Here is a 20,436-nt window from a genome sequence, read left to right as displayed (position 1 = left end):
TGGTGTATGCGTTTCTCCTTTGATAGTACTTATTCTGGTCATTGTTACAGTATTTTGAAATGAATGGATAAAGGCAAAGTATGAAATGAAAGGGTGGTGCTATCAAAGCCAAGATGACAGTTTTCGAAATACTGTATTCTCATTTGACAGACATCCCTTTCTGTCTAAGCTAACTGGTTGATGCACATAAGTGCTCTACCGTGGGGAAAGGGCTAACGTAAAAAAAAATATAATAAAAAGCAAAACCACCCTTCAATATCGGACACGATTTAACAAAGGTTATTATTTAAAATCTGCTTACCCAATTTCATGTAATGTCGTTGATCAAAGATAAACAAAAGCAAAAGCGATGTAATTGACGAAATGCAAGTGCCTGATTGCTTTCCGTTCGGCAAAGGTTTACTTACGGAAAAACGATAAGGAAGTTTAATTGAAAGGCTGCAAAAACGTCATTGATGCAATCGGCGATTATACGACGGAAAAGCCTAGGAAAGGTTTTCATAATCTGCGAGCGTTCTTTTCGATAGCCTGGAAAGTTTGAATGCGTCGTCAATGCGCATAAGCTCAAAGAGCGGATCTAGAAAAGTCTGTCTTAATATTTTGCCGGATTGAAACCTGAACTCGCTCTATAGAGCCGGCTGTTAAATCTACAAGACACAACAGGGAAATCTAAAAATCTTTTCAGGTAATAGCATTCAAGACAGCTGCTTTCGAAAGTAAGTTTTTAAAAAAACAACCATAACTTACCTTATTTTATTTTTTATTTCATTTAACATTCGAATCATCATAAGATCAAATATTTCTGTTATAACTGTTAACAACATTTTATTTTACAACAGTCTTGGTCAGTCCTTTTCATTCTTCTAATATAGAAAAGCTACTTCAACTATTCTTCAGTGATGTGTTTTAACAAAGCTTAATATTCTTTACCATTTTCAACGTTTTAAAAAGTATTTTAGGCTCCTATGGAGGGTTGTGTTTCAAATCGCAAACCCGGGAGGTACTCTGAACAAAGTTTTAAATGGGGATGCTCGCCCGATTTCCAAGCCATAAGGTTTTATACCACTTTTGACAGAAAGGTTACTTTTTCTAAATATTTTTTTTCTTGAGTACTCCTTTAAATAGTTCAGATGAATCAAAAATTAGGTGCGCCTGTTCTACAGTTTTTAAACACCATTTTAAATACATAAATGACAATTTCTTACCCTTTTGTTATCTTCAACTCGTGAAATCCCTACCCATTTATATACCTGCAGCCTGATAAAGGTACACCTTTCGGGCGAAGCCTCCCCGGGGGACTATAGAACTCTATAGCAAATGTTCCTCCTTCCCCAGAGTGCAAATGAAGTATATTTTTATTTAATTTTATGTCGTTTGTCTGCCGTATAAATAAATGATAAATTATCTCTGAATATAAATTGGTATGCATTCGTCCATTTTTCATTCTTTCTGTTGTTGTTGTTGTTGTTTTTCGTTTTTGATAAGATTTTTTGCGTGGAAGCGTTTTTGCGTGTTGCATGGTCCGGTCTGGGAGTCGAACCCGAGACCACCCGCACGGTTGTCCGGCGCTCTACCAACTGAGCTTGCTGTTCGGCGGTTAGCTCTTCCTGTTGTTGTTTTTCGTTCGTCTTGAGTTTTTGCTTGGACGGTTTTTGCTCCCTGATAACTCAGATTTTAATATGATAAGTATAAAACCACCCAGCTGCCAAATTTCCTTTTTTACACGTAAAAACAGTAGGCTCTTACTTAAGCCGAAACGTATTCATTGGTTCGGTGTTTACCTTGTAAAATTTGTTTCAACAATTTATGTGAGTCTCTGCATTTTTCGAGATGCAGGAATCATCATTTCAAACCTTTTACCTTTTCCTTTGAGCCTTTAACTGTTTTCAGAATCACTCGTTTTCAATAAGATTAGCTTAATTATTTTAAAAAACACAAGCATAAATGAAATATGTTATTCTCAGAATGGTTGTTGCAAGTTAGTTTTTCGCGGATCGGCCACGCTGAAATATTGTGGAATTTGCTTTTAACACTGTACTGTCTGTACTGTGTGGCATGCATGCTTAGCATGTCCTATGTTGCTGTGTGTACGTTTCCTTATCATTTCATCTTATGATTCCGTTATGAAGAAACATTGTTTTTCAAAACTGTCTGCGCAACGGGGGCATCATTTGCTTCGGAAGAAAAATGTTTCGTAAAAAATTCAGAAAACTTTTTTTCTCGAAAACAACATTTGTTTCCTCAGTAAATCAGTGTGTGTGCGCGCAAAACGGGAAAAACTTTTAGGAAAACAAAGTTTCCACTGATCGCTAACGAGGAATCACGCACAACGACTTTGCTTTTAGACTAGGCATACCGGAACACTTCTTTAACAGTTGAAGGTAGAAATGGCCTTTATTGTTTTCTCCAATACAGAGAGTGTCATTTAGTCTCTCGTACTTTCTTTCTCCCGCGTATCACAGCGATTCCTGTTCGGAGGATAAAAGCTGTTTTAGTTGTTTTTTTCATTCACGCCTCAGGTTCGACCACGCGCAGTTGAAACTATTTGTCAACATAACTTAAAGCATTTTTACTTCACCGGAAAACAAGCAGAGAAAAATGCAAAGAGAGAATAAACATGACCGCAGGTGGTCATTACCTTATGAGCGTAAGAACTTGCACTTAACTGATAAAATTAGATATAATGAATTTCGCAGCAAAACATTTCATCTCCGTATCGTAATGATAAAATTTTTTAAATTCAACCGTTTGGAGACAATTTGTTTTCATTTACATGCACTTCAACATACATTTATCTTAGCCGGATGTTTAGCTATCAGTTAGACTTAAATTTGCAATCTAGGTAAATAGCGGCATGAGGATAATCTGGCGAGCCTGTTTTAACGAAGGCTAGGTACGGAGCAAGCAGGGCAACTGTAGAAATGTAGCGTTTTTTAGTTTCCGCAACTAAACCTGATAATGTATACAAAGAAGTATTTACGTCAGGGAGAAATTACCAGAATCCCTGAAGCCTTTATAGCTGGCGGTTTTGTTGGGGTTACCACGCGCGCAAGCAAGCAAGCGGCAAAGACGCGAGCGTTTATTCTAACAAAATGACGAATAATTGGCTTGCTTTTAAAATAGAAGTGGCTACTATCAAGCACTTCTTACGGATATACTAAAGGTCTTCGCTTTCGTTTTTTAAACGCAGGATATTCGAGGAAACGTCCTTCTTCAAACATCAAAATTACTGGGGCTAGCACTCGTCGTACATTTTGCCTTCAACAAGAAAACATGACAAGTTCGAAGGAGCAGGAACTGGGAACCACTTTCAGCTGGCACGATGCCTGGTACTTAACATACGGGATAGTAATGTTTGCAATCCTCTCTATTGGTTTCCTTGGCAACGCACTCACAGTCATCATCTTACGAAGACCCCAGCACGTTCGTAAGGCGCTGACTCCTCTTATGATCAACTTGTCTATTGGAAGCCTTATTATCATTGTGCTGGGATATCCAGTGGTAATCACTCTCTTGCTGACTGGAGGACAAGTTAGCAAAGACGACCCAAGTTGTAGGTAAGGGACAGTAAATGGAGGCATTAAATGACAATTGATAATGAGCACTTTGCGCATGCTTAAAAATCGAACTTGACCAGAGTCTTCATTCTTGGTGCTGACCAAAAGAAAAGCGGGCTCTGGGGACGGGATCGTAAATGCCCCGACGCATATTTCAAAACTATCCCGGCGGTTTTGGTTTATTGTTCAAAGTTGCCTTGCGTTGCATTTCGGGTTACGTCACTTTTATGGTTTAAACTCTCATCGACCATAACTCTCGACCATTGAGCGCGCGAGAATTCTCTTAATTATCTTAAATGTAGGTGTACACCATAAAAAATGTGGTCAATTTATTGATTTGATCTTCGTAGGTGGAACGCCTTTATCAATGGAACCGTCGGAATCGCCGGTATCATCACCTTCACAGAAATGAGCCTGGTCATCAACTACAGCTTGCAGAAGGGGAACACAAACGTTCGACTCTCTAACAAGAACATAGGATGGCTCATAGCTGGCAGCTGGCTTTACGGACTGGTCTCCATGTCTCCTCCGTTGTTGGGTTGGAATCGTTTTGTCCCAGGCTCCGCTCGGATCAGCTGTGGGCCCGACTGGACAGACGAATCAGCTTCAGGGATGTCTTACAGTCTGGTGCTGGTGGTCGCTGGATTTTTTCTTCCGCTTGCAGTCATGTGTAGAGCTTACTACAAAATCTACAGGTATTATTGAAATGTTGGTTTTGCTGGGAAATGAAGCGTTATACTGTTAGCTAGAACTTCTACCAATAGAGATATAAAGGATAATTAATAATTTAAAAAGAAACACAGAAATTTTATCTTTGACAATTGTTCTGCAAACAGTTGCAAAATAGTTTAGACACTCTCCCTAAAATTGCATTCTTTCTAAAAGAAACATGCCTTCATTCACAAAAAACAGGTAATTATCATCCTGATCCCCCTTCCCTTCCCCTTTCAGTGTTGTTGCTCTGGGCCGGGTTGTTCTAATGGCGATTAACGCTAACCCAGGATTAAAAAATAATTGAGGTTTTAATTTCTCTTGTTTAAAAGGGTTTTCCATAGCTTATGTTTTGTGAAGTTTGAGATTGGTCCACATCAAAACTGGGGGACAGAAAATATTAACAGAAAACTACAACGAAATGTTATAAAATTGAAATCAAAATTCACGCTAATCTTAGATTAGCTTAATCGTGCTTTGAACAACCGCGCCCAGAGGTCTAAACCCAATCCTAAAATTCGATAATCAACATTGTTAAGAGGGAGGGAGAGAGGAGGTATTATTGCTAAAATGCCTAAAATGACATACATTTACCAACAGTGTCATCGTTTTAGATAAAAGTGATAATGATCGTATAAAAGTGGTGATTAATAATTTTTGCACCTACTAATAAATGTTATTTTACGACTTAAATAAAATGACTCTATTTTGCAGGTTACTGCGCCGTCAATTATTCACTCCTAACACCCGAGACTTTCAACTGCGACAAAAGTTGTACATGACCAAGGTAGTGCGCATGACAATGACAGCCATTATTGTTTTCATGCTGAGCTGGTCGCCATATTGCCTCGTCAGCATGGCGGCAGTTTTCACGGGCAGTCACGTGTTTACAAGCGGTGAAGCTGAAATCCCCGAGCTGATGGCCAAGGCATCTGTGATCTATAACCCTATTGTGTACGTTGCAATGAATGATAGGTTCAGAGCGAGCCTGTGGAGGGTGATCTCTTGTAAAGTGCATTCATCGGTAGCGCCTGTCAGAGAAAATATTTCGCTGCGGACCTGCTATGAAGATATCACGCTTAAAGGCGGTTCAAGACGGGATAATAAGAGGATAAGGAGCGTGGCTTTTGTTGTTAAACCACTGAAAGTGAGAGATTCGTCCACTAGTGTTTATGTTGTAGGTGTTGCACAGGAGTCGTAACTAAAGCAATAGATACATCTAGACCTATATCGTCACATATGCTCAATGTATTATATGTATAAAAAAAGACTGCTGTATACTTGAGAGTTAAATCGCAATCTTTAGGGTGGTTCATTCATATTTTCTTGATTTAAAGTTGTGGGGTATTTGTTCCTTAAGTTAAAGGTTACGTCGAGCTAGTGCGAGGTCTGTATCGAGAAATACATATTAATCGAGATTTTGTTTGCAAGTCTATATGATGACCAAGGTCCGCAAACTTGAACAAAGAAAAAGGGGCCAAACTTTCCAAAACATAGCTGGAGCAATATGTATTAATCAGGACAACTCGGATTAATATTAATCGGTTTAATATTAATCCTAATGATTATTATAATCCAGTAATAGATTATTATAATCTATTACTGAGGTTTGAGCCGTGCCTTAATCCATTAGGATTAATATTAATCTTATGTTAGATTAATATTAATCTTAATAATTAATCTAAACAACTCAATCCTAGTCCAATGCTTCCGAAGATTGGACCCACGCGTACTTTGTGCGCCCTTGCAAGTCGACCGGAATCTCCCCTACTCCACTTTGCATCTTCAAGCACTAAGCTAGGAATAGATACGAAGCTTGATGTTAACATACTTTATTGTTTGAAACAGCTGAAATAGTTTTTTCGTGAAATTGACATCATATACAATATGCTTACCATGTCAGTTCACAGATAATATTTTCATCAACAAAAGGCGCCAAGAGACGGGATAAATTCTTGTTCATAGTTGACCATTGTGATATGCCAACTCCGAACCTCGAAACAGTTGGTGTGCTTGGGATTGTCGCTATTTCTTCGCAGCTGGTAGCGATTCCCTGTCATTAGGTCTCCTTTTTTGTAAAAGAACATGCCCACGGCACGGATTCGCTGACCCAGAGGCACTTGATCCTTTTCTTTTACTTCTAGGGTCAAAAAGTGATCGTCATGTGACGGATGTGATTAGTGACTTATGTCCTGTCAGACCTGTGTTGTAAGTCTGCAGTGTGTTTGTCATATACATATCTGTCAGATAGTCAAATAGACATATCTGTTATCCGAACATTCACGGAATTTTATTGGGATTATAATAGAGATTAATATTAATCCGGATTATAATATTTATAATAATCTAATCCTTCCAATTTTTTGCCGTGCCTTAATCTATTACTGGATTATAATAATATATTACTGGATTATAATAATCTATTACTGGATTACAATAATCCTATTATAATCTATTATTATTATAATCCGCGGATTAATATTAATCCGAGTTGTCCTGATTAATGGACTAATGATAGAATGATCAATCGATCATTGAATCATCAATCAATAAATCAATCCATTCTCGGAAACGCGCGCGACTACAAAGCAAAGCATTTGACCCCTTTCTCGAAAAGTTTAAACGAAACTTTCCACCAGCATTAAGGAAAAAAGCCTTTTTGACAGCACTGAATTGATTTTCTATCGGCATAGAACGAGCTTGTGCGTAATACTTTTACTGACGGCTCAACGCCAGAGCCTGGGCATCCTCGGAGACCCAGGGGCAGTTAGTGGGGGCGACGGGCATCTTAGGGACGGACCATTAGAAAAGTGATGGGGGGGTGGGGAATTTTCGGCTTGCACGAATTTTTTTTTCTGTCCATTTCTTGTGCAGGAATTTTTTTTTCGGGTGAAACCCTCTGCTCGAATTTTTTTTTTAGACAAACGTTTTTTTCTTTAGACAAATGCCATGTTTTGTTACTTTATACCATAAAAATGCTGTTGTTCATTGACTTCATCTTTTAGGGACTGTCGATAAGTACCGAGGAGGGGGGGGGGGGTGGTCAAAGAGCGGTGCAATTGGAAAAAGTGGAGACCCACCCCTTCCTTCTAGCTCAAATTGGAAATTACATGGGTATCCACCCCTTTTTACAAAAAATAGTTACCGGTAATAAGGAAAAAGTCTGTTTGATTGTCTGTAATGGATTAGAGGTTTTTGAATGGATATCAGCTTTTAAAGTGCGATCCCAATCATACGCCACCATAATTGTCCCTAATGGACACTGTAATTCTGTGACGAGCTTAGGCCTTCGAAAAAAAATATGCAAATTAGCTTAGCGGAGATTGAATCTCCGCTAAGGTAATTAAGATTGGTAACATAAGAACGTAGTTAGCACGTTGAACTACCGCAACGTACAGTGAATAACAGTCATAAACGTCGCGGCTTCTCTGTAGAGAAAGAAAAAAAAAAAGATATTAACTGGAGTACGGGGTTGCCTAACAAGAAAACAGTAAACATCGAGGCAAGTAAGACAGAATAATCATTTAGCGCGAGGTTAATATTCTACCCACAGATAACAAGAGCTCAGTAAAGAACTCACCACCTAAGTAAGACAGAATAATTTAGCGCAAGGTTAATATTCTGCCCACAGATAACAAGAGCTCAGTAAAAAACTCACCACCTAAGTAAGACAGAATAATTTAGCGCGAGGTTAATATTCTGCCCACAGATAACAAGAGCTCAGTAAAGAACTCACCATCTAAGTAAGACAGAATAATAATTATTTAGCGCGAGATTAATATTCTGCCCACAGATAACAAGAGCTCAGTAAAGAACTCACTACCCAAGTAAGACAGAATCATTTAGCGCGAGGTTATATTCTGCCCACAGATAACAAGAGCTCAGTAAAGAACTCACTACCCAAGGAAGACAGAATCATTTAGCGCGAGGTTATATTCTGCCCACAGATAACAAGAGCTCAGTAAAGAACTCACTACCCAAGTAAGACAGAATCATTTAGCGCGAGGTTATATTCTGCCCACAGATAATAAGAGCTCAGTAAAGAACTCGCCACCTAAGTAACGCAGAAAAAAATTAGCGCGAGGTCAGTAAAGCGAAATAAGTCAGCGCGCGATTAGCAAGTTGATTATTATAGCAGTGCTTGACATAAGCGATCATTGTGAAACTGAAAACCCAAGTTAAATTTTATATTCCACAAATAAAAAAAAATAAAACTTACCATTGTGCGGTGTTTGTCTTGCTTCTATCTTGGATGAACGGCGGGCCGCGCTGTTTGCCAGTTGCGTTACCTTATTATTTCCCGCCAGAATAAATTAATCCGGTAACAGTAATCATTTAGACGAAAATGCCGAATCTCTTTTCGTTTATTAGGCGAAACCCTTGCAAAATCTTACAGGGCTTTCCTGTATCGCATTCATCCACACGAGTTTTGCAGTGTAGCGAGGAACATGTATCAAAAAATGAAATAAAAACATGTCTTAAATTGGTAACAATGCTACTCAATTCATGTCGTGAAGACTAGCTACAACAATAGACTCCTTGAAAGCCCCGATCTTCACAAATTCAACTTGTTTCCGCGTGCAGAATTACTGTTGATCTCGCTCTTACCGATATCATTTTCGTCGACTCGCTTTTACATTTATAACTTACCAAAGTCGACTCATACTTGCGGCTGTCCGTCGGATATCCAATGTCGTATAGCTGATACAAAAACACCAAAATGCCGCCTCAAACTTGACCGTGTTGCCAAGAAAACTTATGAAACAGGACTGAATCATTTAAGGTCGCAAACAATACCGATATCGACAGTCTAGCAAAGAATATTATTAAAGAAGATACACCAGCACGTTTCGAAACCGCAAAAGCAGAAACTGCGTGACACAAGAAACATCACGTACACATAGCTAGGACCGGTTTCATTTCACATTTCCTGGCATGGGGTGACAAGTTATGTACAAGATTAAAAGACCTCCTGGACAGAATTTTTTTTAGGGCTAAGCTTGTCATTAGTTTCTTACACATCTTCTTTCGTTTCTTAACACACCAAAGCAGGATAAATTTCTCAATCACTTCGTATAATAGATTTGTGTTTTTCATATATTTCTGTGAAACGTCCGTGGGAAAACTTAGACATAAACATATGCAAAAACTAAAACTACTACTGGCGTAATAGAAATTCATAAATAATTACTGCAGAAATCCTATTTGACCGGAATTGACAACATAAACTAAGACCACTGTATATCGTACCATTCATTTTTGCAATCTGTTTGAGAAATGAGTTAACTAGTAAGCAATCTACGAAAGCTAGAGAGTCTAGAGAGAGACAAGCTAAAGGAATGTTATGATCACAATCCATTTACGGGGGGTGTGGGGGCAATTGCTCCCTCAGAAAATTTTGAAATTTCTAGGCTCGGAAATGCTATTTTCAGCGTTCTCCACCATATATTTCGTCGAAAAATAGATCTCATCAAGTGTTAAATGATGGCAGGTATTTTCAGGTATTAATAGGACCTTTCCTTCTGCACGAATTTTTTTTCTTTGCCTTCCCCTTTGCACGATTTTTTTTTCTTGCCATTTTGGCTTGCATGATTTTTTTTTTTGGTTTTTTCCCCACCCCCCCCCCCCCCCCATCACTTTTCTAATGGTCCGTCCCTTATCGGGACAACGGGATTTTCGGGCGAAAGTTTACAACATAGAGCGTAACAGCCCCTGGGCACTTTGTCTTACCGAACCAGTTCCAGAAGCGTTTGAACTCCTTCCTCCTGATTGGCCACAAAAATATTTTTGTGGTCAATCAGCGACGAGGACCGGCCAGGAGACTCTGATGTCTTCTTACACGAAGTTGTTTTCCTCATAGACTCGTCGTGGATGCTCTGCCGATCAATCGGATGCTATTACATGGAGAGTCTAAGAAAAAAAAATAAGCCTTAGACGACTGCCAGTTCTACACTGTTAGTTGCGCGCTTTTTAATAGTTATTCGAGTAAACAACAATTCTTATTATTTTTCTCGGTCGTTGCCCGACTTCTGGAACTTGCCACGGTCTGGGTACTTCACTGCACGGGCCACGCGTTAGCGAAGATATCGCTGTCGTCACCTATTGTTATTTTGTTGCCAGCTTGACAGTTAAAACAAAGGGTTTTTGTTTAATTTGTTGGATATTTAAATAACAAAAAGAAAACTTATAAACGAGAGGTGCTCGCGTATAGCTTTAAAAACTTTTGGTTTCCTTGCGCTATGCTACATTTAACAAGTGACCATTTAACATATTCCCAGGCCTCGCTGTTTTGTTTTTGTTTTGCCTTTTTATCTGAGACCCACGTAGTATCATCCGATGGACGGGCTTAACAACAACGACGAGTCTATGAGGAAAACAACTTCGTGTAAGAAGACGTCAGAGTCGCTCTTCTGGTCAACCTCGCTGATTGGCCACAAAAATATTTTTGTGGCCAATCAAGAGGAAGGAGTTCAAACGCTTCTGGAACTGGTTCGGTAAGACAAAGTGCCCAGGGGCTGTTACGCTCTATGTTGTAAACTTTCGCCCGAAAATCCCGTTGTCTCGATAAGCTGCACGTCGCCCCCACTAACTGCCCCTGGGTCTCCGAGGATGGAGCCTGGGAGGCTACTCACAAAAGTTTTAAGTTTTTATATACCATCATGACAGAAAACAAACCCCTTTTGTATACCATTTATCGAAAAAAGGTACCTCTTTTGTATACCTAAATGACATAACATTTACCTAAAATAAGAAGTATTATTGTCATTTTTATGTAGCGTTTAATAAATTCAAATGATGAGCCATATGGAGCGTCTGTTCGAAATATTTTAATTAAAAACTAAATGACCTTTTTCCCTACCCTTTCATATACCTAAACTTGTAAAATATTTTCCCTTTTAATAATAAAGTATTATTTCGTTTGTCTCACGACGTAGTCACGTGTGATGGAGATCGCAACGTTTCGACTGCATACTGCTAGTCTTCATCAGGCGATAAGGTCGACTGGTTGTGCATATTATTCCCGGGGGGGGGGGGGGGGCCGGTTAAAAAAAAACAACAAAAAACCACACAACTCTAGGTCGGTAACATGTTCCATATATAAAGCAGTGACCAGTAAATAACAGACTACGAGCAGTCCCTCTTTTTTCAAAGTCCGTCAAGCGTGAAGCTAAAAAAGTGGAAAAATGGCCGCGAGAAATCTTTTTCGCCCATTTCGCTTCCAGATTTCCCAGGGCCATTTTTCCACTTGCGCTCTTTCAGATTTTATCTTCGCGCTCGACGGACTTAGCAAAAAGAAAGGCTGTTCATAGTCTAAGTAATTATTAGCGGTTACGAGAATCTGTCCAGCAGTTCCTTTCGTCTTTCGATTGAAGATTGAAATTTAGGAGCTTTTAAGATTTTAGGACTGGTCGAACAACAGGCGATAGCGGTTTCAACACCCGCAGAGCCAAGCCGTGCAAATTGCTGACTGTTATTACACCCACTTTCAGTGTTACGTGCATAGCGGTTTTCAATCGACATCGATCTTTGGACGTGCTAATCAAACAAGACGGCTCGAAATCCGCCAATCACAGCCCACTAGCATGACCTTCTGAACTTGTGGGCTCATTTGCATGTAACCAACACCTGTATGCATCGTTTTTTATTAGGTCATTTCAAACAGCATGTCGAAAGACGATGTAGAAAGATAGCTATGCACGTAACACTGAAAACAGGTGTAATTACAAACTGGAGGAGGCACCAATTTGGACGTTACGGACATCATGTATGTAAATTAAAACGAGAATAAGTCCTTTTTGTCAAGCTATATGGAAGACAGTTTTTAAAGTATAGAAGGTAAACTGTTTTAAAATTCGCAGTTTATTTCATGTCTTTCTGAATTTCTCTCTTTCTTAGACTTTAACTAAAATGTTTAATCTTAACTTTTGATTCGAACCCAGTGGGCGTACGTGGTGACCCAATAAACTTAATCCGTTTTGTGTTTTTGAAAACCAATAGTACGTAATAATGTTAACTTATAACGTCCTGTGTTACTCAAGAGTAAATGGGTGCCTGTGAATTGTGAATGCTCCTGGAAGTAACTTGCGGGTAGAAGTAATCGTGCTATAGAAACCAGAATTAACCAGGCTAACAAAAGTGCGACGCACAGCGCGACGCACGAGTATGGTAACGCCCAGTGCATTTTGCACTCCTTGCAACCCCTATACGCGGGGGTGGGGGGGGGGGGGGGCATTACGAGTACACGAACTGGACCACTGAGCCACTGAGTTTCGCTGACTTTTAGCGTTCGGAAGACAAGATTTCCTGGTGACAGCGCTAGCTTGCGCACATGGTCTAACGCCGTCGATTTCTGACTGGTGGCGGCAGAAAACTTGTAGAGTGCCCTCGTAATCTTGAACCATGGGTGGCAGTGCGAGCTCAGGGACTAGAAATGAAGCGTGCTTGAACTATTCCGTACACTCTCGCGTCTTTGCATGACATCGCGTTTTAAAAGTGGCCTATAACACGCATTGATACATTGATTTTAATTAAAGAGAATCAAAATGCTCGACTTGGAGCAAGTCTCCTAACTCGGTCGGTCTTCCAATCTCTAAGTATGTACATGACATCCAGTTCAACTGAGCAGAGATTCTCTTTCCTAATAGCTTCGTTCCCGGCTGTGGGAGGGGCCCACGGGGATTAAATAAATAAAGGACTTTATTCAAGTGTCAATGCATTCAGCAATGCTGTTCCAATAAATGACACTGTCACATACAGCAACATATACAATACAATACAATACTTTATTTAAAGTGGGAAACATGCTTAGCTTAGAATAGCTAGTTTACAGATGTTCCACTAAAATAACAGATAAAAGAAAACTAAAATAGAATCTATAAGAATGTAAAAATATATAATCTAAAATCTAAAATGTTTAAATGCACTACCTAAAAATATTATTGTGTCTACTATGTTAAAAATGCTATATATAAAAAACAATTTACATCTACTGGGCTAAAAAGTTTAAAAGTTTACAGTGCGTATCCTTCGGACAAATTCATTTTTACCAACAGTGGCCCTGATTTTTTTTTGTTTCTTTTTTTTTTTTTTTGTGGAAGTGGGGGCCTTTATTTAGTCCCTACTTGGTGGTATTTATTTTGGCAAGGCCAAAAAATTTTCACCCCTAAGATTGTAACTACAACTTCTTAATGAGACTAGGTTCTTAATGCTAGGTGGGGCTTTGTTACTTAGGCAGTTATTTATAGTACACAACATGTCCTGAATTAGTCTATTTTGCAGTGTCTGGGAACTCATTCGTTTCAACAGTTGTTCGTATATACAGATTCCCAACTCGTGTGAGACTGGCCAGCTGGCTATCTATACAGCATATATTCGAGAAGTTGAGCTCAGGACTACCAACAACAAATCCAGCAAGCTAGAGGTAGGGTCACACTCACTCATCCTCTTCGCTCCTCTAACTGGAGCATAAGGCTAGAGGTAGGGTGGAAGGATTTAAACCAGGGACCTTCAGATTTCAAACCCAGCGTTCTGATCTACTCGGGCACGCCATTCCCCTTTTTGTAAGGCTTACTGCCACTCTCCCCCGTCGTCAGAAATGATCCGCCATTGGGCAGGCATTAGAAACATTTCAAGATGGTCGAATTGAATTTCTTTTTTCTGTAACACACTCCTGTGCATCAGAACTCGACTCCTTGCTTTTGCTGAAAAGGCGCCATTTACAATGTCTGCACGATACAATTGCCCACAGAGTCATTCGAAAGCGTCTATTCATGAAGGTGTACACGAAGGGGTTGTAAATTACTGATGCTTTAGCCATAAGTTCCGGGACTTCTGCCTCTCCAGGAGAAAGCAAATAGTTGCCTTTAAAAATGCTTACAAGGCTGACAAAACAGTATGGAGACCAACTTAGCATAAACGCGGCCACTGCAATTGCTGTCAGACGCGCTAACTTCATCTGCCATTGCCTTCGCCGCAGCCTGATGCGGTTATTTTCTGGGCCAAAGTCTTGGCGAAGGATCCTGTTAAAAAGACAATACATGACTTTGTATGACTTTGTATGACTCGTATTAAGATAGAATTGTGTTACGACAGTTAAAAGCGTGTTATTTTTATTTAAGGAAACTTATAAATAATAGGTTACTAAGATAAAAAAGCATTTTAGTGGTAAAACTAAACCAAATTTAGCTAGGTCGACGTCCGGGGAGACTCCCAGATGAAAGGGGCGGGAAAGTTCGTTTACTTAGGGGTGTAAATTACAAACGTTGGTCTAACTTAGGGTGTTCAGGACAGAATGTAAATATCTTGAGCCGTCAAAGTCTCATTTAGGTTTGCAGGTGAAGAAATAAAAACGCTCTCATACTGTGTTGGCGGTGTAGACCGACCGGTGTCTGACATTTGCAGAATGCAGACTAAGAGAATATACTGTGTTACCTTTACCACTATTGAAAGCTAACCGTAAACAGGCTAACCCAAGTGCTATTTAGGCTAACCGGAGTGAATAGTAAACTAACCGGAGTGTGTAGTAGGCTAACCCGAGTAAAAAGTTTACTCCGGTTAGCCTACTATACACTCCGGTTAGCCTGTTTACGGTTAGCTTTCAATAGTGGTAAAGGTAACACAATATATCATGGCCTGCATTCTGCATCCTTCGTTTTGTATTCTGCATTCTGAAGTCTGCATTCTACAGTCTGCATTCTACATTCTGTATTCTGCAAATCTCAGACGCCGTAGACCAATCACGTGTGAAAAATGGTATTTTTAGGGTTCAAACAAAGTGTGAGCCACCCACAGATTGTTTTACCTTGGGCCTAGGAGTTAAATTTGAATTTTCCGACGAGTATCTCCGTCCTTTTCATATAAGAGTCCTCCCTCCCCCCACCCCCAAAGCAAGCTCAGGATCGATGGTTATGATTGAAGGGCAGAGGGTTCATCATGCTTAACTTAAGTTCTCTAAAACATGCCCAAACTTACATAAGTATCGTTCATTTTTTACGTGCGTATCCGTGCATTCATTTGTTTTACATTATCTGATATGTAGTTTTTGACTTTTGCTTTTTCATAACGGTATTTATCAATTTCTGAGAAAAAAGGAAGTCTAATTATATTGCTTTCACATTTCTGCTGCCGCGTTATCTCTGCTGGAAGTAAACAACATGACGAACGTCAGATCTGTAGATTGCAAATCAAGATCTGTGGAGGGAACTGTTTCCGTAAATTCATCTGTTTTTTTCCACATTAGTACTTTTTAATGCGTGTGTAACAATTAAGTTAAAATGAAGGAACTTAGCGATTAAGCAAATGAACAAAATAAACGGAGATGACCTTAGCTTAATAAAAGGAAATAGGAGTTAGCTGGAAATGATATTAACTGAAAACCCCCACAAATCCGGTTATATCATCTTCTGTTGTGTTTACACGATTCTACGTCATTTCCAGGTTTCAGTCAGTTCAGTAGCGACGCAACATGTGACGCAGTACAAGCCACGCGATTCAAACACTGATAAAACCAAACGCAAGCTTAAGGACAAAATGCTTCGATGCTCGTGATGATAATTTGCAGTGTTTGCCCAAACTTCTTCGCTCGTGAACATCATCGGCTTGAGAACGTTATATATATCTGATCAGATTTATTAAAAAAACACAGAGGCCCACAGGGTCTTTCTTTCCCCTCCCCTTTTGTGGGGTCAATTACATCCGCATTCAAGTGCAATTTAGAACTCAACTAAAGGTTAGCGTGGAGCAGGGACCGAACAACCAACAGACAAACGAATTGGCAAGTGACAAAGCACTGACAAGACAAAAACAAAAAATTTAAATTCAGTGTTGCGCTTTCTTTAAAGGCGCTGTAACTTCAGTTGACCTCATTATCACTCATTTATGGGTACAGTCAACTCTCTCTTAACGGACACCTCTATAAGACGGACACCTCCATAAGACGGACATCTGGTTATGGTCCCTGCCGTTTTTCAGTCATTTTACTGTAAGAAAACTCTCAGTAAGACGGACACCTCTCTAAGACGGACAACGGACACTTTGAAACCGCCAACGGACAGGCACTAAAAGTTATTTTTTTGTGAATAATACTTCCAAACGTGTTATCAACATATAGCATAGCAGGTCAGCGCCTTTAGAATACCAAATTTACCAAAAACAATCCGCTAAAACGCATTACTTCTCTGCTTAAACTTGTAGATTCAGTTTTCTACTTACAGTAGCACCGTTTGTTATTAACAAACAAGTCGAATCTCTGATATTATTTTTGTTCCACTTTATAGGTTTTGCTAACGTAAGAGACTAAAACAGACGTGTATTCGTTGTGCATAGCCATTTAGCTTTATCGTCTCAACATTTCTGGTGTCACGTTACCTCGACTCTCTATAAGGCGGACACCTCTATAAGACGGACAGTTGGGGCCGGTCCCGACGGTGTCCGTCTTAGAGAGAGTTGACTGTAATTGTGAAGAACAGCTCCCCTCCGCCGACTGTCAGTCAACTGTCAACTAACAGATTATCGACAGTCTACCGACAGGCCACCAACAGTTTCTCCAAACAAAATTTTTTTTATGTAAAATAGGGAAATCAGATACAGACCGTTACAATTAACCGAAAAACGGCCAATAGTCGGCCAACAATCGGCCGACTGTTGGTCGTTTGCCGTTTGTCGGCCAACAAAGGGGCGACAGTCGGCCGAGAGGGTTTTCTGGGAGCTGTTCTTCACATTTATCCATTTATGAGTTGCTGGGACAGATACATACCTGAAGATCTTAAAGTAACAAACAGAAATTACAGACATTGGCACAAAAAATCCAAAGACGATCAGAAGAAGACTGTAGGCCATACCAGAGGGCGATAGATCGGTCCAGTCAGGTCCACAGCTTACCCCAGCCACCCCAGGCACGATGCGTGTCCAACCCAGTAGTGGAGGTAGCATTATCACCACACCATAAACCCAGGAGGCCACAATAAGACAGAAGCTGACTTTGCGTGAGAATTTGTACCTAGGGTTCATTTGATGCATGCTGTAGCTCATGACAAAAGTCATACCAGTGAAGGTAGCGATAGACGTAATTCCTACTGTCCCGTTCACAAATCCGTACCAGTTACAACGGGTTTGATCCGCGCCAATGTCTCCTCCGGTTAGAATCACACTGGTTGACATGGGGTATCCAAATATTGTGATAAAAAGACCAGCAAAGGCGAGATTCAGCATTAGTGGGGTCAGGGTTTCGTTGCGATGTGAAGGTTGGTAAAGGACAAGTATTGTCAACGCGTTACCAAAGAGACCAAACGCGAGGATCACGAACATTACTGCGATGTAAGCAACGTACTCAGAGTTTGCGGTTTCGACACTGCTTGACAACTGCCCAGATGGAAATGTTGTAGTGTTCATGGTGTATTATTAATTTCATTGATTGAAATTAATTTCGTTGACTGTAGTTCAAGGCATATAGTCTGCTTATGCGTCTCGATCACAATGTTTCCAGTTATATTTCACTGAATCAATAAAGAACTTTTTCCTGTAAAAGAAAAAAAAATTATCCGTTAGAAGAACTTGTGATCGACGGATGCGGAGAATTCAAGTCTTAGTTATATCACTTCATGACTTCAAGTTTTCAGTTTTATTACTTAAATGTGAAAAATGACAAAAATACCGCAAATGGAGACAAGCTGTTTTGAAACGTGCTCAGAAAGGTAACACAATCTTATGAGTTATTTCCTGCATGAACTAAATTTCGTGTCATTTACATGTCTGAATGGTTTGGTTTAATCTTTATCGGGAAATGCGGCACGCCAAAATTTGCTTGTACGTGACTAAAAATTAAACATAGTTTAAAATTTTGAGAGTTATTTTCTCGTGTGTAGAAGCTAAGCAAACACAGACCATTCAAAAATTTGACTGGCATCTCAGTCGCGAAGCAATAAAATATAGTAGTTCAACAAAATTGAAAACGTTTAGCGACATTCTATGAATGTTGAGAGGGCTTAAATTTTTCTCACCAACTTTGCGTCTATATATAAAACACCTTTTTCAGAAAAGGTGTTTTGTGCGAAGTTGATCATGAAGTATTTTTATCGAAGCGAATAACAAAAAATACAATGATGTATTAGTGAAAAATTGAGATGCATGGCTTGTGAGAAATTAAAACAATAGCAAAAAAAATAAAACGAAACCATCTTGGTCTCTGGATGAAAAAAATCATGTAGTCAGTGCCATTAAGGAGCAAAAAAATGGCATAGCCTAAAATTTATAATTATCCTACGCCTTTCCAAGCACAGATGTCGACTTGCAAATTGGTGTTTGGTTTTTTGCCACAAATGTATCGAAGCATGGTCTCTTAAACGACTCTTCAACCGAACTGAATTTTTTAGATTAGAATTTCGAAAGCGTTTAGTTTAATTTGGTGGCTAAAGTTTGCAGATGGCTTCGACACCGTTGCCAATGACTAGAATAAAACTCAGAAAAATCATATTTTAAATTTTTACTGTACCTGCAGTAAACAATTGCTCCTGTGTAGTTCTCTTGCTGTGTTCAATTGGTTGTGTGTTCGATTTCGATATTATGGAAGATTCCCAAAGATAGCTAATAGCTACAACTCACGTCACTAGCGCTAAATTGATTTCAGTTTTTCGATAATTTGTTTTTGTTGTCACCATTTTTGAATATAATAAAAACAACTTGCAATATTGTTTCTTATCTTTTTTTTCACATCAGATATTTTCTCGTATTTTATGTCAAGGGAAATAACCCTAGTATCGTTTATTTTTTTGGTCAAACTAATTTTTTAATCATGTCCAGATAAGAGGATTCAGGATGTTGCAGTTTATTCGACCAACGAGAGCCTAAAATTCACAAAATTAAATGAATTATAAATTCGCAATTTTAATGCAAAACGCGCACTTCCGAATTAACATGTAGAAATTTTGTCTGACTGTTCATAAATTCGGTATTAGTCGGTATTAAAAAGCTCTATGTCGTTTTAACCCTTGCTTTAACTGTATATAAAATTTCCGTCGGATTTTTTACCTAATAATAAGACCTATAGCATTACTAACAAGCAGGTGTAAAATATGTTGACAATCTCACCAAATCTCATTAACCTTTCGAGTTCTATTTGTTATATGTTTTAGCATTAACAGAGAAGGATGCCTTGCCAGTTTGTTACTCTATTTACTTTGTTGTCTCAGATAAGTAAAAGTGGAAATTTACCAGCAAGGAGCTTGTTCTTCGCTCGAAATCTGCCTCAATTACTCCACCGTAGCCATCCTTGTTTTTCTCTGATTTATAAATAGCCCTTAAGAAGATATTTTTACCATAAGGTGTAAGGCTTCTTACGATTTTAAACTAATGTTTACGTCATATAATGGCATGTTGAACAGGGACGGTGAGCCCTTTCGCGTATCAAGTGCAGCATGTCGAGCTCTGTCTGGGGTCAATGATCTTTTTTTGGGTTGGGTGGGGGATCTCTGCGGCAATCTGACTAAAAACCTGCGATGGATTGTTATTCCACAGTCAGGGGAAAAACTGTGCAAAGCTCCTTCGGTTTTAGCCTCTTTGGCCTTAATTTTTGACGTAGTTTTGTGGCACGAACAAGACAATCGTTCGCTGGAAACCGAGTTCAGACCATCAAGAAACTGGGAAACTGTATATCAATTATATAGAAATATTGATTACGTCCGTTTATAGATCGACGTTCCAGACTCCTTATACTAAAGTTTGATATACTAAGAAAAATTTGGAAAATAGATTGAGCAGTATTTCTCAGTACCAACACATGTACACAAGCAGTTGTCATGAGTACGTTTCTTGACTACCTTTATAGTATACAATTACAAATATATTATTATATTAAATTATATTTCTTTAGCAAACTGTTGGTAGGTTCAGTGTAAAAGTTTGTCTTTTTAGCCACTTGTTTTTTTTTTCCATGAAAAGTCCACATGTCCGTAGTTCGTCGTTCTATCATTTTCCTCCATTTGTCGATATCTTCTTCCGTTCCTAGATTCTTTGATTACATTTCCGTTGTTCCTTCTTACGTAAGAAAAATATTTTTTTTTATTATTCACCAAATGACCACGAGGCCCAAATGAGGTCAGAAAGTCCTTGTTATCTGTCATCTTTACATAACAGACATCCTGCGATATACTGGATATACATAGCTTGCCAAGAT

The 20,436-nt window shown here is 39.2% G+C and overlaps 2 protein-coding genes across 2 annotated transcripts; one reads left to right on the top strand and one right to left on the bottom strand.

Annotated features, from left to right (window-relative positions):
- The first annotated feature begins 3,246 nt into the window (after window positions 1-3,246).
- LOC144645752 (visual pigment-like receptor peropsin) lies at window positions 3,247-5,633 on the top strand. The gene is made up of 3 exons (XM_078505296.1): window positions 3,247-3,557; window positions 3,908-4,252; window positions 4,983-5,633. Exons 1-3 carry the CDS (start codon window positions 3,274-3,276, stop codon window positions 5,467-5,469), a joined length of 1,116 nt encoding a protein of 371 aa, XP_078361422.1. The 5' UTR covers window positions 3,247-3,273; the 3' UTR covers window positions 5,470-5,633.
- A 7,777-nt stretch (window positions 5,634-13,410) lies between these two features.
- LOC144647276 (melanopsin-like) lies at window positions 13,411-17,704 on the bottom strand. Its single transcript, XM_078507060.1, has 2 exons — window positions 17,023-17,704; window positions 13,411-14,287 (listed from the first exon to the last, which is right to left on the bottom strand). The coding sequence occupies exons 1-2, from the start codon at window positions 17,655-17,657 to the stop codon at window positions 13,897-13,899; spliced, it is 1,026 nt and encodes a 341-aa protein (XP_078363186.1). The 5' UTR covers window positions 17,658-17,704; the 3' UTR covers window positions 13,411-13,896.
- Window positions 17,705-20,436: the final 2,732 nt, after the last annotated feature.

Source organism: Oculina patagonica, chromosome 3, assembly GCF_052425735.1.
Source record: "Oculina patagonica isolate OP01 chromosome 3, crgOcupat, whole genome shotgun sequence".
Lineage (NCBI taxonomy): Eukaryota > Metazoa > Cnidaria > Anthozoa > Scleractinia > Oculinidae > Oculina > Oculina patagonica.
The sequence above is the reverse complement of the archived record's forward strand: the minus strand, read 5'-3'. Positions and strand labels throughout refer to the sequence as shown.

Excerpts from the sequence above, each read along its gene's own strand:
- LOC144647276 (XM_078507060.1), bottom strand. The coding sequence starts at position 17,657 with ATGAACACTACAACATTTCCATCTGGGCAGTTGTCAAGCAGTGTCGAA. Across the intron at positions 14,288-17,022 it reads TGTTACTTTAAGATCTTCAG|GATCCTTCGCCAAGACTTTG; the intron begins GTATGTATCTGT and ends TCTTTTTAACAG.
- LOC144645752 (XM_078505296.1), top strand. The coding sequence starts at position 3,274 with ATGACAAGTTCGAAGGAGCAGGAACTGGGAACCACTTTCAGCTGGCAC. Across the intron at positions 3,558-3,907 it reads AAAGACGACCCAAGTTGTAG|GTGGAACGCCTTTATCAATG; the intron begins GTAAGGGACAGT and ends TGATCTTCGTAG. Across the intron at positions 4,253-4,982 it reads GCTTACTACAAAATCTACAG|GTTACTGCGCCGTCAATTAT; the intron begins GTATTATTGAAA and ends TCTATTTTGCAG.